This window comes from Nanorana parkeri, unplaced genomic scaffold, assembly GCF_000935625.1.
Source record: "Nanorana parkeri isolate BGI_ZX_2015 unplaced genomic scaffold, ASM93562v1 scaffold1480, whole genome shotgun sequence".
In the NCBI taxonomy this organism is placed as follows: domain Eukaryota; kingdom Metazoa; phylum Chordata; class Amphibia; order Anura; family Dicroglossidae; genus Nanorana; species Nanorana parkeri.
The window spans coordinates 150,233-165,551 of NW_017307748.1; the positions used below are offsets into that span (position 1 = coordinate 150,233).

Genomic DNA, 15,319 nt, shown 5'->3' on the forward strand with positions numbered 1-15,319 from the left:
TATATAATATAGACACACACACACACTGGCCATTACCATTGGTTTGCAGTATTTCAAGATGTGCACAAGTGTTACGTTGTCCATTCATTCATATGCAACGTTAGAGGTTTTTCACACCAACTTACTTCTCAATTGAGCAGATATTTTTTTGCCCTGCTTTACTTCTGTCCGGGACTAAGCACTGCAGGTCTCACAGACCCCAGCGATACAGCTGTATCTCCTCCTGGCCATTCACAAAACAAAGCTTGTGGCCTGAAGGAGAGAGTGGTGGAGACTTGACTTCGGCATTGGGGTCTGTGAGACCTGCAGCGCTTACATCCCAGCGGATGTATAGTCTGCATGTGAACAAGAATATTTACCTAATATAGAAGAAAGTCTACATGATGGGGAGGGGGATCTTTTTAGGAGATGGAATGTATAACTACTCGAACACTGCTATGTTTCTTGTGGCTGGAGTTTGGCTTTAAAGTAGAATTCTCACGAACCTGGGCAATTTTAGACTGAGCATGTGATGAAGAAGATGCTTTGGAAGGCAGGAGAGGATGGGTCAAGCTTCCGTATTGGTTAGTGATGCAGCTCGTCACTATTCTGGTCAATAATGGGGCATGGGATAAAGGAAGGCATGGGTCTAGCTTCCCTATTGGCTTGTAAAGTCACTCATCACTAGTGTGGTCAATAAAGGGGTGAGGAGTTATGGGTCAAGCTTCCCTATTGGTTAGTGACGCCGCTCATCACTATTTTGGTCAATAAAGGGGCAAGGGATGGGTCAAGCTTCCCTATTGGTTAGTGACACAGCTTGTCACTATTCTGGTCAATAATGGGGCATGGGATGCAGGAAAGGATGAGTCTAGCTTCCCTATTTGGCTTGTAAAGCCACTCATCATCAGTGTGGTCAATAAAGGGGCAAGGGATGGGTCAAGCTTGACTTTTACAGGACAAGTCCATATTGGCACATAATTGCACATAAACGTTGAGAGGTGTCCATAGAACGTGTCCTCCTGTGAAATTTTTTTTTTTCCATTAAATACTTCGTTTGAATTGACTATCTTTGTAAATGTTTTCATACGAATCATGGACGCCACCACTCTTGGACCCCACTTATCTCCCCAACATGACACAGATGGCAAAAATTGAGAGGAAAAGTGAAGAGAAATCTCCCCAACATGATACAAACAGTTAAAAAAAACAAAACAAAAACTGACTAGGTGCTCTACCCTTCCCTACTCTATCCCAAACTAAAACAAATATTGATTATACAGTACATACAATTTAACCTCACGCTTTGTCCCCATAGTTTGTGATATTATTGTAAAGACTGCAGGTATAAAATGTGTTAAATTATTGAAAGAATATGCACTGGTTACAGCTGACATACTATAGCTTTGTCTGTTTTTTGTTTGGTGTTAATCAGTTTAATCCTTTTACTTAGTTGCCTCTTAGGCCAAGCCACAAGGGCCTACTGCCTTTTTTTGTCAATGGTCTCTACTTGACCTGAGAGTCACACTTCTTCTTGGGAATTTTCGGATGGGTCTGGGAAGGTTTTTCTGAATGCCGGTTTCCTTGAATGTGCTTTGAAGAGGTCTGATAAAAGCCTCCTTCGGGTAATCTGGAAAATACCCATGCCACTTCCATCATTGCTTCTTCTCAGTCTGAAGGAGCAAAGGCTCTCCTCCAGATATTTGGTGGCCTGCCAAACTTCAGTCTTTGTTACGAAGTGTAATGAAAATGTCCTTCCCATCATCTTAATGACGTTTCCACTTCATCCAATTTATCTAATCCGTACTTGAGCCTCTGCTTGGTTTGAAAGGTAAATGTGCAAATCTCTGCAGGATTTAATGATATACCCTAAAAAAAAAAAGTCTGCCGACTGGTCTCAAACGTTGTGTCTGTTTTCTTCTATGGTGGTGCGTTGGCACCTTCTGAGGCAATGTGGTTGACATACCTGCTTCTAAGCTTTCTACTATTCAGTGATCTGTCCCAGACCAGTGTTCAGTCGATGTGCTGGGAATGTTCCTTTTATAACTTCAGAACATCTCCTGCTGTTTTACTGTGCAGGTCACATAAAGTAGAGTTGATTGGACTGGGGCAGGCCAGGCAGCTGAGAATAGTAGGGTTCGTGGCTTGTAATTTGTGTTAACTTTAATATTTAACAATGTATCAATTTTTGTAAAGTTTATATAAAGTTGATAGGAACCCTGTTATAATCTAGAGCAGCATTTCTCAACCTTTTTTCCCCAAGCACAGCACCCTTAAAAAGTATGCAAAATCTTGAGGCATCCCAGTTTAAAATGTAAGGGGGACCCCATTGAAAAACACACAGTGAGGTTCCTGCCTTTGCATTGAAATCTTCCCTTCAAATCAGGAGCCCCCATTCACATCAGAGTCCTTCTTTCTCATCAGAATTGTCCCTTTTCACATCAGAGCCCTCCTTTCTCATCAGAATTCTTCCTTTTCACGTCAGAGTCCCCTTTGAGGGCCGGTTCACACCACAAACAGGTGCCTCAAAATTTTCTATTGGTAGGACTTTGATGTGAAAGGGGGGCTCCTGATGTCAAGGGGAGCTTCTAAAGTGAATAGGAGGATTCTGATGTAAGGGCCGGTACACACCACAAACAGTGCGTTCCAGGGCGGTCAGGCTCTGGAACGCAATGTATTGCAATCCGGCCGGCTCCCTGCGTTTCGGGGGGAGGGGGCGTGGTGGTGCATTGAAGACAATGGAAGCGCAGTCACGCCCCCCACCTGCACCGGAGCGTGTGGCACACTAGTGCCTGCATTCCGGTCCAGTGCGATCTGCAAAAATGCTGCAAGCACTATTTTTGCAGATCGCACTGGGCCGGAACGCAGGCATGGATGTGCCACGCGTTCGGGTGCAGGCGATCACTCTGCTGGCGAGGGGCGTGGTTGCGGAGCCATTAACTTAATTGCACCTCCACGCTCCCTCCGGCCCCTGAATGCAGGGAGCCGGCGGACTGTGATAGTGCGTTCCAGAGCCTGACCGCTCTGGAACGCACTGTTTGTGGTGTGAACCGACCCTAAAGGGGCCTCTGATGTGAATGGGGGCTCTTGATTTGAAGGGAGGATTTCGATGCAGGCGCAGGAACCCCACATTTTTGCGTGTTTTTTCATTGACTTCAATGCACCGCCAGGCCCTCTCCAGACCCTGTTTGTGTTGTGAACCGGTCCTTTTGCCTTAGAAGCTCCTCTTCACATCAGAAGCCCCCCTTTCATATTGGAATCCTCCTTTTACATCCGAGTCCCCCTGTAGCCTGTTAACCTAGCTGGGGAGACATTAGAGCAAATAAAGGAGTAAGTCATGCAAACTCCATGCAGTTAATTTCCACGGTGGGAATAAAACCCAGGTCCAAGAGCAGTCAGGCAAAGTGTAGGCCACATAGACAAAACCCTGCACCTTTTAGGGCCCAGATTTTGGGATTGTCCCCCAATAGAGACAGTATGGCAGCAAGAGCAGAGACTGGCAATAATATTTGTGAAGATCAGTCAATAATACTCTACAGTTGTTTGGTCCGGTGTAGGTGAAAAGGCAGATCAGCGATAACTCCATAGGAAATGTGCTGAACAGCGTGTTCTGGACCTGGAAATCTTGTCCTGATAAGCAGGGTCATTGTGGAATGACAGGCATGTACACAAACATCGAGCCTCCCTCACGCTTTGCTTACTCGGCAGCAAAACAAAGTGACAGCATCTTCCCATCCGTCCTGTCACAGCCAGATTGGTGTTTGGCACCATCCATGGCGGCATGGCCCTGCTGAAGAACATGTGACAGACAAATTCCTTTCATGTTCTTTTGTAAGAGAATATCTATAGTCCTAGTTTTCTCAGTGTTTTTGTGTGAAGAAGCTGAAAAAGTGTCTGAAACAGAAAAAAGGTTCTTTGTTTTCCATACCAATTAGATTCTACAATTTGTATCTAGAGTGGCCTTACTCAACCTTCCTACCGTAACTCTTCAATAATTATATTAGTTATATAATTAATAATTAAAATTAATCTTCAATAATTATATCTACAGCTCCTGGTGCATACGTGTTGTTGTCAGTGGGATAAATGCGTCTAACATTGGTGGTCAGTGGGTAGAATTCTCTTTTAAATTGGTGGTTGGGAAGAATGCCCCTTACATTAGTGGTCAGTGGGAAGAATGCCCCTTACATTGGTGGTCAGTGGGAATAATGCCCATTACATTGGTGGCCATTGGGAAGAATGATTCTTACATTGGTGGTCATTGGGAAGAACGATCCTTACATTGCCTGTCATTGTGAAGAATGCTCCTTGCATTGGTGGTCAGTTGTAAGAATGATCCTTACATCGGTGGTCATTGGGAAGGATGATCCTTATATCGATGGTCAGTGGGAGGAATGCTCCTTGCATTGGTGGTCAGTTGGAAGAATGATCCTTACATCGGTGGTCAGTGGGAAAAATGCCCCTTACATTGGTGGTCGGAGGGAAGAATGCCCCTTACATTGGTGGTCAGAGGGAAGAATGCTCCTTACATTGGTGGTCAGTGTGAGGAATGCCCCTTACATTGGTGGTCAGTGGGAGGAATGCCCCTTACATAGGTGGTCAGTGGGAAGAATGCCCATTGCATTGGTGGTCAGTGGGAAGAATGCCCATTGCATTGGTGGTCAGTGGGAAGAATGCCCATTGCATTGGTGGTCAGTGGGAAGAATGCCCCTTACATTGGTGGTCAGTGGGAAAAATGCCCCTTACATTGGTGGTCATTGGGAAGACTGATCCTTTCATTGGTGGACAGTGGGAAGAATGCCCCTTACATTGGTGGTCGGAGGGAAGAATGCCCCTTACATTGGTGGTGAGAGGGAAGAATGCTCCTTACATCGGTGGTCAGTTGGAAGAATGCCCCCTTAACAGATAGCCAAAATGATCATTATTGTAATTGGTGACTAATCTGATGGGCAGAAGTTACTGATTGCTCAAGAAGTAGTAACCTCTTGAAAAACTTAGGGCTCCATATAATTTTGGTTGAGAAAGGCTGATCTAGGCTATGACAGTACTTAAGGAATCTGTTACACTTTTCTATTACACATCAGTCCTGCAAAAGGTTCCCTGTAGGTTGAAACACCCACTAGGTCACCACATTGCCTCTGTGGTACAACCTTTGCATTTGAGTCTTCAGATCTCACGGTTTGTTACCCTTTTTGTTATTATTATTTTTTACATTACGAGGACTGCAACAGAAGAAGCAAAATTCATCATTAATAGGTGTAGAGCCAGGATCTCAACCTGCACAGATTGCTACTGGAGTACTTAAGAAACACAAGTCACCTGGGGATTCCGGCCAGGATATACAACTCACCTTCACATTCACCCCTCCGATGCTGCCTGCAGGCCTCTGGGGTTGACTTGCAGAAAGTAGCTTGATGATGATTGTCATTGTTTGTAAAATCATAAGCATGCCTGCCCTTTCTGCCCTCACTTAAGTGTGCCAATGGCTGGGCCTGCTGAAAGGTCCTTTGGGCATCGCATTAGGGGGGGGACATGCATGGAAAGGGGAAGCAGTTCCTTGTTATTTACCATGGGGAGGGGTGGAAACAGGATTGTCGAGTGTCTATATAAATGGTTAAATATGTATACTGCCTCTCCCTGTTTGTCCTGTACAAGTCTTCTATTCCAGTCTAAATGTCTTCTCTACTACTCTACTTTTTTTTTTAATGTAGAAATGATGTAAAAGCAATTTATCCCATGCTCTCCTCTTCCGTTCCTCAGTATCCAGTCCTGCTAGAAATGGCACATCGTCAAGGACGGGCCGCCGTGCACGTACAGACAGAAGAGTCTCCCGTGGCAGGCGAGCTGCAACCTCTCGACCAGAGCGAGTGTGGCCACATGGGATCATTCCTTACGTGGTCAGCGGAAATTTCACAGGTCTCTCGGTGCCGCTCTTCTAAAATAAAAGCCCTCATTTTACAACTGACCTCTCTCTATGTATTCTCGCTTTGTCTACTCTTGGCAATCTGCTACCTTGGTGATCCATTGTATGCCTATTTTTCATTTCACGTACACTCCTTTTTTGTTTTCCTTTTTACTATTTTAGTATCGTCTAAAATCTCTGTGCCTCACATGTCACAGGCAGTCAGAAGGCGATATTTCGGCAAGCGATGCGCCACTGGGAGAAGCACACCTGCGTCACGTTTCTAGAGAGAACCGATGAGGACAGTTACATAGTCTTCACATACAGGCCTTGCGGGTAATGTAGCCTTTCATCTCCAAAACCTAAATCCTGTGTTGTTTCAATGGTTATTCCAGTTTTCAGGGTATTTATTCTTCCTTGTGTTCCTTCTGACATGGTTTCCCTTTGCGTGCAGGTGCTGCTCATACGTGGGGCGTCGTGGAGGAGGACCTCAAGCCATTTCTATTGGAAAGAACTGCGACAAGTTTGGAATTGTGGTTCATGAGCTGGGTCACGTCATTGGATTCTGGCATGAGCATACAAGGCCGGACCGAGATCATCACGTCACCATTATTCGAGATAACATCCAACCGGGTACTTGAGAAGATGGTCCCCAGGGCTTTTTTTGTGGGCTGTGGTAATTGGTACTGGCAAGTTAGAAAAAATGACAGCTCCAGTTCCAAAAAAATGACCACGTATGCTTTTAGTGTCCCTTGTATAATTGAAAAGTGAGAAGTACTTATGTAGAGTAATGGATATGACTGGACTTACACATACATTTGTTTATTATTTTTAATTTTGGAAGAATTATTTGTCACTTTTTACATAGCTTTACGTACTTAGAGAATAACTCTGAAGAGGACCCATGAGGACTAACCGTTACTACAATTGCTGCCTGGGCACTCTCTGAAACGGCACCATTGTTTATGTTCCCCTTAATTCCCCATTGATATTCAGACATAGGAAAGTACAGTGGTACCTCGGTTCACAAACTTAATTGGTTCTACGATTCTGGTCGCGAACTGAATTGGTTGTGAACCAAATCACATTTTCCCATAGGGTTCAATGTAAATAAGGTTAATCCGTTCTGAACCATATGGGGAAAAAAATGTAACCACAAGTTTCTTTTTACCAAGATTCTTGCTCTGAACATTCTTGTCATCTTCAATAACGCTCTGCACATTCTTATCACCTTCATTAATGCTCTGCACATTCTTGTCATCTTTAATAACGCTCTGCACATTATTGTCACCTTCAAAAACGCTCTGCACATTCTTGTCACCTTCAATAACGCTCTGCACATTTTTGTCACCTTCAATAACGCTCTGCACATTCTTGTCACCTTCAATAACGCTCTGTATATTCTTGTCACCTTCAATAACGCTCTGCACATTCTTGTCACCTTCAATAACGCTCTGCACATCCTTGTCATCTTCATTATTGCTCTGCGCTTTCTTTTTCCCACCATGCTTGCTCTGCACTTTCTTGGGAGCCATGCTGGATTGAATACAGTAATACTGTACAGTACTGTGCTACAAAGCACACAAAAAAGCTTCACAGTAAGTGTCCACAGCCCTGTCTGCGACTGCAATCTCGAGTACAGGAGATCACAACCACGTCTCAGAGCGGGGAAGATGGCCGCGGTCATGTCCGTCGCCCGAGGCAGAGTTCGCGAGCGGAGGCAACATTTTGACGAACTTCCTGGTCGCGAACCGAATTGTTCGTGAACAGAGGCGTTCGTGAACCGAGGTACCACTGTACTCCCCAAGAACAAGCATGCAGATTAGGAGTTATGACTTCGCCCTGACATTCCTGATCTGCATGTTTCTTCCAAATCAGCTACTCAGACCCGAATCCAGAAACAGCCAATAAATTAGCATTTGTAGGAGAAGATCAGGTTCCAGAACTTAGTTTGACAATAGATTTGTAGTTTGTGCGAGCATGGAAAATTAGAATATGGGGTAGATGTGTGACCAGAATTCCTCAGGGGTGTGGCCAAATGCGTGGCTACTTCTCATAGGCAGTCCGAAACTCTAGAGTAGCCTTGTGTTTATGTCTGATTGACTGTTATTTCCTCAGGACAGGAGTATAACTTCCTGAAAATGGAGCAAGAAGAGGTGGAGTCCTTGGGAGAGACTTATGATTTCGACAGCATAATGCACTATGCGAAGAATACTTTCTCCAGGTAAGGGAATATTCGATGTTCATAAGCACTGTGCACTTGATGGATGACAGGCACCGAAGTTGTGACAGAATACTTGAAGGATACCTTTTAAACATTTTTAATAATGTTGTCAGTGCCCTGGGGATGTATTTCTGATCTTTCATGCATTCTTTTCAGCTTTTTTGTTTTTTTAACAGAGGGATTTTTCTTGACACAATTCTACCTAAATATGAAGTAAATGGAGTTAAGCCATCAATAGGACAGCGGACAAGGCTTAGTGTTGGGGATGTTGGACAGGCCAGGAAGCTCTATCAGTGTACAGGTAATGCCATTTGCTATGTACTGTACTTTTTATATACTGGCTGTATGCTGATATAATGTTGTGTGCAAGAGAAAAGCAGTGCTTGCTGATTAAATGACTTGCCTTGAATTTTGTATGTACCATAATATTCCCTATCAGCGTGATGTGTATACACATACTGGATTGTATTGGTGTGCAATTATTGCTGCATGTACTGTGCTTTGTTGAGGAAGGGATTTGTACAATGGTTTCTGGTTCTACACAAGGACTACCATGTATACTGGGTTTTAAGGATGTATAGTCATGTGCATAAAAAGTCCTTTTGTACAGAAGTTACTAAAATGATGAGTTGTATAGAGAAAGTGCCATGTGTCGTCATTGTAGCTCTAGTTTATAGCAATGAGGATCACCAGCACTCACAAGGTGGACTAAATCCTTGTGTTTTTTATTGAAGAATCAAATCCCATATATTACATAGCCAACGTTTTGGAACCAAGCAGGGTCCCTTCATCAGTTACTGTAGCTCTGTCATTTCCAGCTATTGCTTGATATGCAGGTGCTATGTATACTTGCATTATTGTATAGAGGATGCTGTGTGCTGTGTTGATGTACAGGTAAAACCGCACTGACCGCTCGGAGCCAACATTGACCACCTAAGAGCCCCAATCACCACTAGGGAGCCCGGACTGGCCACCTGAGAGCCGCACTGACCACCAGAGAGCCTGCACTGGCCTCCTGAAAGCCCTCACAGCCCCCCTGAAACCCCGCACAGCCTCCCTGAAACCCCACACAGCCCTCCTGAGACCCTGGAGGCCGTGAAGCCAGATCAACACAGAGTATGTTGCTCCTTAGTATTCTGCATTGCTGTATAAAGTATTGCTGGGATATGTAGTCCTCTATAGCTGATGATATTATTCTGCAGTGCTTAACAATGTATTGCTGGAATTTGAAGCCCTCTATAGCCAGTGCCATTTTGCATTGCTTTATAATGTATTGCTGGGATTTATAGTCCTCTATAGCTGGTGGTATTCTGCATTGCTGTGTGTAATGTATTAATGGGATTTGCAGTCCTCTATAGTTGGCAGTATTCTGCATTGCTGTGTAATGTATTGCTGGGATTTGTAGTCCTCTATAGTTGGGTGTTTTATTCTTCATTGCTGTATAATGTATTACTGGGATTTGTAGTCCTCTATAGTTGGGTGTATTATTCTGCATTGCTGTATAATGTATTACTGGGATTTCTAGTACTCTATAGTTGGGTGTATTATTCTGCATTGCTGTATAATGTATTACTGGGATTTGTAGTCCTCTATAGTTGGGTGTATTATTCTGCATTGCTGTAAAGTGTATTTCTGGGATTTGTAGTCTCTCTAGAACTTGGAGTCAGTGGAAGATCTACCAGGCTTACAGTTGCAGCCAGGCCCTGGCGCTCCACCACTGACTCAAGCTGTAGAGAGACTACAAATCGCAGCCTGGACAGGACGACGAGGGCCCTGGTGACCGTTGCCATTTCTATAAAAAGCCTACCAAAATCCTCAGCACCAGGCACGTGATGTTCTTAATCTGGCCCTGAGCATGAGACATCATTGTCAAACATGGATTGGCCACCACAGAGTCCAGACCTAAACCCCATTGAGAATCCTTGGAATGTGCTGCAGAAGACTTTACACAGTGCTCCAACTCTCCCATCATCACTACAAGAGCTTGATGAAAAATGAATGCAACTCTGGATGGAAATAAGTGTAATTTCATAAGCTTATCGAACCCATGCCACAGAGAATGTGTGCCATATTTAAAGCTAAAGGTCCAGTGAAATATTATGGGGGTGACTGTTTTTTGGACAGGCAGTATATATGGAATGCAGGGAGTGTTGAGTGTTTTAGGCTCTATCTGTATAAAGCTAATGCTCTGATTTCTGGGCTTTATTGGTGTAGATGGAATGTTGTGTGTACTGAGCTCTGTTGGTGTATGTGGATTGTTGTGTGTACTGGGCTCTCTTGGTGTTCATGGAATGTTGTGTGTACTGGGCTCTCTTGGTGTTCATGGAATGTTGTGTGTACTGGGCTCTCTTGGTGTTCATGGAATGTTGTGTGTACTGGGCTCTCTTGGTGGTCATGGAATGTTGTGTCTACTGGGTTCTCTTGGTGTTCATGAAAAGTTGTGTCTACTGGGCTCTCTTGGTGTTCATGGAATGTTGTGTCTACTTGGCTCTCTTGGTGTTCATGGAATGTTGTGTGTGCTGGGCCCTCTTGGTATTCATGGAATGTTGTGTCTACTGGGCTCTCTTGGTGTTCATGGAATGTTGTGTGTACTGGGCTCTCTTGGTGTTCATGGAATGTTGTGTGTACTGGGCTCTCTTGGTGGTCATGGAATGTTGTGTCTACTGGGTTCTCTTGGTGTTCATGAAAAGTTGTGTCTACTGGGCTCTCTTGGTGTTCATGGAATGTTGTGTCTACTTGGCTCTCTTGGTGTTCATGGAATGTTGTGTGTGCTGGGCCCTCTTGGTATTCATGGAATGTTGTGTCTACTGGGCTCTCTTGGTGTTCATGGAGTGTTGTGTCTACTGGGCTCTCTTGGTGTTCATGGAATGTTGTGTGTGTGCTGGGCTCTCTTGGTATTTAGGAAATGCTGTGTGTACTGGGCTCCATTGGTATTTAGGAAATGCTGTGTGTATTGGGCTCTTGGTGTACATGGATTACACTGTGTTCTGTGCTCCACTTGGAATACAGGGAGTGCAGCGCATTGCAGGCTATATCTGTGTACAGTTATTGTTTAAAGTGACATGAAAGTCAAAGATATTTTCCCTCCCCCCGATGTTAAATGTCAGCACTTACCTTAAATGATGTCTATTAATCCGATCTTCTTCTTCGTTCCTGTCGTTTTTTCATCTGTCCCTCAAGCGCTGTGGCGGATCTCTGATCCAGCACTGACTCCTCTGTCCTTGCTGGCACTTCTTGTCTCACGGTGTCTGCATGCGGGTGCACGCCGTCCATATACTTACCTTGTGTCTCTCCTCGTCTCCCGGCCGAAAATGTGAACTGCGCATGCGCTCTCCCCAAGATGCTTTGCGCCCGCCTGAGAATTTTCACATTTTTGGACGGGAGCACGCAGGGAAGACACAGGTAAGTTTAAACTGCTGTTAAAGCGTTTTTGTTGTTGTTTTTTTTTTTTTTTACACTTTTTGCATATATCTTTTGCTTGCTAGCAGTAGATATATGCAAAAACACCGGAGGGTTTAATAACCCTTTAATTTTCTGGTCTCTATATGTATATACAGTATAGAGCGCTGTATGATTGGGGCCCATTGGTGTTCAGAGAACCTTGTGTACAGGTCTCTAGTGGTGTGCAGGGAATGCTGTGAGCACTAGCTAAGTTAGCATCTTTAGGTGCTAAGTGTACTGGTCTCTGTTTAGTGGTTACATATAATGTATGCATGTTTCGCTATACCGATGTTCAACTAACTGTACTAGTAAGTTTTCTTTCTTTCATTGCTGTTCAGGAAATGTTGTGCATATTAAATTGTATTTGTGAATGGCTATTTTGTGTCTCCTTGGATATATCAATACACTGAGATCGAGCAGAGTGCACAAGGAATGCTAAATATACTTGGCATAGTCTGTGCAGAGGGAATGCCGTGCGTATGAGTTGGATTTGAATATAGGGAACACAGTGGGCCCTGTAAACTATTGATGGTGCACCATATATCTGGTGCACGGACCACTGATTCATGGAATGCACCAAATGATTCAACTTGGAGGATTTGAACAGTAGAATGTGACCAGTGCGCCGGATCACATCCTACTGTTGAAAAATCCCAAAGTGTGGCATGTCGCACAAAAGTCGCACATTTTTTCAGAAAAAGAGTGTTTCAAGAGGATGCATCCTTGTGCCAAGAGGATGATGGTACAAGACAGTCAAGATAATTGTGCCTAATAAACTATACGCACTGCAACAGAATAGTTATCATATGCAATGTGCCGGAATCAGATGTGCCATGCGGGATTTCGCCTTCGTCTACAACCGCCTATCCTGGCTTATCAGGTCCGATGTGTTTGAGCTCTGTAGATGGAGCTCACTGCATTGATGTGCAAAGTAAAGTCTCACTTAGCTCTGTAGTGTGCAACAAATTCTGTATTTGCCAATTTTTCCCAGTTTATACAGAAGGGAAGGGGGTGGGGGGGTTATGTACTTTGGCTCCGTACAGGGAATGCTGTGTGTGCTAAGCTGTGTGAACCGAGTCTAGTTCCTGGCCTTTCCTTTCTCATTTCCTTGCTTCGATCGTTCTCTCTCTTTCTCACACTCATCAGTTGGAGAGCTGTACATCTTGTCTGTCTTTCACCATCCTCGTGTAAGTGATCCTTTCCCAGTTTCCCTGACAACGGCAGGAAGCATTTTGTTTGCAGTGGTCATCAGCTGTGTGTAGAAATGTCGGCACGGTGTTACTCCAAGCACAGAGCTTTGTCTGTAACCTCCCCACTTCCGAGAGGAATGTAGCCGGCTGCCGTATTAACTCTGCCATGTCCTAGCCTGAGAGCTACCAGGTTGCATCCAGCTGCCACAGATCGTATAGAACTGCTTTTATTTTCCTTGGGACACCACAATGTAGACCAGATGTCCACTCACGAATGTGCTTACTTCGTCCTATAATTGCTTTGCTGTAGCTCAGTCCTTTCTCTTGCTACAGAACTAACTTTTTAGCAGTCATGCTAAACCATTTCATTTTAAATGGTGGGAAAACTGGAAAATGCTTTTCCTGGCCATATCCATGGCAGCGCTGACCATTGGGTGTTAGCATACGTTAGGGCTGAATAAATTCCAGAAGCTAGGTTGCCAATGCTCCATAAACATTACAGCTGGCTCCTAACTTTTGAGGTTTCCTCTAGCTGTTGTCAATGGAGCTGGCCCCTAAAAAAAAGTCCCGCTGTCTCCTAGATAGAGTAGAATGGCTGTCCAGCAATTACTGGAAAACTGCTGGCCATTTCCCAGGGACTCCATGCAACTGATGGTGTCACTCAGCCTCCCTATGCTATCTCCATCTTTGACAGAATCAGGGCACAGAGCAAGCGTTTTCCAGTCAGGCTTTGCCATCGCAAGACATGGATAGCATGGGGGAACTGAGCAAAATCATCAGTTGCATGGTGCTGGTAGTAAATGGCCACAGTTTCTAATATGGATTGCTGGACAACCGGAGTGTGGACAGGAGTCAAACATGGTGCTATGCATCCATCATGGATAGCATGGGGGAGACTGAGCAAAATCATCAGTTGCATGGTGCTGCTAGTAAATGGCCACAGTTTTCAAAGCTGATTGCTAGACAACCGGAGTCAAACATGGTGCTATGCATCTATCAAGGTGCATGTGCTACATGGCTGTTTAATGTGCATAGAGTAATTCTAGGGTGAGCTTTCATTGTAAGCTATTTCAACTGTAGTAATGTAGCCAGTGGAGGCGCACATCCCCTAGCTGTTAGAAAGTGGCTGATGGTTTTGTCATTGAGCAGGTGCAACATGCCTGCGAGCACCATATATTTCACAAGTAACTTGACTCATAAGGTTGCCTTGAACGTAGGCGCACTTCAGTGGGACCCTTTGCTTTGGCCATGCAGGGCAAAGCAACAGGTTAATTTTAACATTGTCCTCTGCAGAGGCTTATACTGACCTACCATACACCACTCCACTCAGTTGCTGGGAGCAAAGAGAAATATGGGGGGACACGGAGTCACTTCCACACCTTCCATGTAAAGGCATTGGTGCTTTGAGATTGGATGCTTAGGCACTCAGTGCTGTTACATGATGGCAGGGAAAGCAGAGATGTCAACCTGAGAAAAATATTTCTGGGTGTAACCCAGCACCCCTGACATTGCACACACACCCATCCCTGCCACATGTCAACCCTGCAACATGTCAACCCCTGAAGCAGCTTGGTAGTCACTTTATATGCTCAGCCGTCCTTCACAAGGGAATTTGTGATCACTATCACGTTAATAACTCTCCATTTTTTTTATTTCCCAAGGGATTCCCCTCTGAATTACACCTGAAGCCCTGATGAAGGGGGTTGTTTTAATCCACAAAAATGTGTTGGGTATTTGATGCTCTTTCATCACTACCAATAAAACATTTTGGACTCTTCTACGTTTGGTGGCCACCCATTCTTTGCTTCAATAGACTTCTCCAAGGTCCCTCCTGCAGCTTGGGGTCATTTTTGGTGGTAGTGCAGCCACAACTAAGGGATTAAGATGCCTGAAAGAAACTCCTAGTAAAATGATTGGATACTCTCGATTTTAAAGATCCTAGCGCCTCTCATCCTTTAATACTAATACACTTTAAACAGGGCTTCTTCTCTTTGCTTATTCTGTTGAGAAGAGGAAAGGGAAGTACAAGCTGTTGCGGAGGCCAAAGAGCAGAGCATAGGTTTACTTCAAGAACTATTATTTTTAAATCGGTCATATAGTAAAAAAAACATTTTGTGCGTCAGCTAATTAAAACTCTGGCAACAGAGTTAACGCTCAGGCAGTTCCCAGCAGGCCAGAAGATTTCTAGTATTTCTTTGCCTCTGGGACACTCTGTGCTGTTCGTTAGGCTCTACGCCCCCTTGATTATCGCAAACAGCAGTCAGGTCTTTGTCCTACTAATCTTATGTGATATGTGCTTTACCATTTACTGACAACAGCTCTAATCCTGGACTTTACCAATCCTCTTTCTAAAAAGAAACCTTTGCCATAGGCATCCTGTAGGATTACTGATTTCTCAATTTTAAAATGCTATTTGGCAGACATTGTGAAAGTAATGATATCCAAGCAGCTAGCATGTTCAGAAGGACATAAGCGTTGCCTCCATATTTCTCTCAATATAGGTTTCCTAGCCAATACTTGAAGTTTTTAATGGGGTGTGGAAGGATAAGAGACTTGTAAAAAGTGGGCCCTCCATTGCTGATCGCC

At 44.3% G+C, this 15,319-nt stretch overlaps 1 protein-coding gene across 1 annotated transcript in view; it reads left to right on the forward strand.

The window, feature by feature from the left end:
• Positions 1 to 15,319, forward strand: part of BMP1 (bone morphogenetic protein 1) — a 93,407-nt gene that overhangs the window by 35,328 nt on the left and 42,760 nt on the right. Inside the window, exons 4-8 of the mRNA XM_018570225.1 lie at positions 5,737 to 5,892; positions 6,097 to 6,214; positions 6,333 to 6,511; positions 7,997 to 8,102; positions 8,279 to 8,403. Coding sequence (XP_018425727.1) covers positions 5,737 to 5,892; positions 6,097 to 6,214; positions 6,333 to 6,511; positions 7,997 to 8,102; positions 8,279 to 8,403 — 684 coding nt within the window. The remainder of the gene's footprint in view (positions 1 to 5,736; positions 5,893 to 6,096; positions 6,215 to 6,332; positions 6,512 to 7,996; positions 8,103 to 8,278; positions 8,404 to 15,319) is intronic.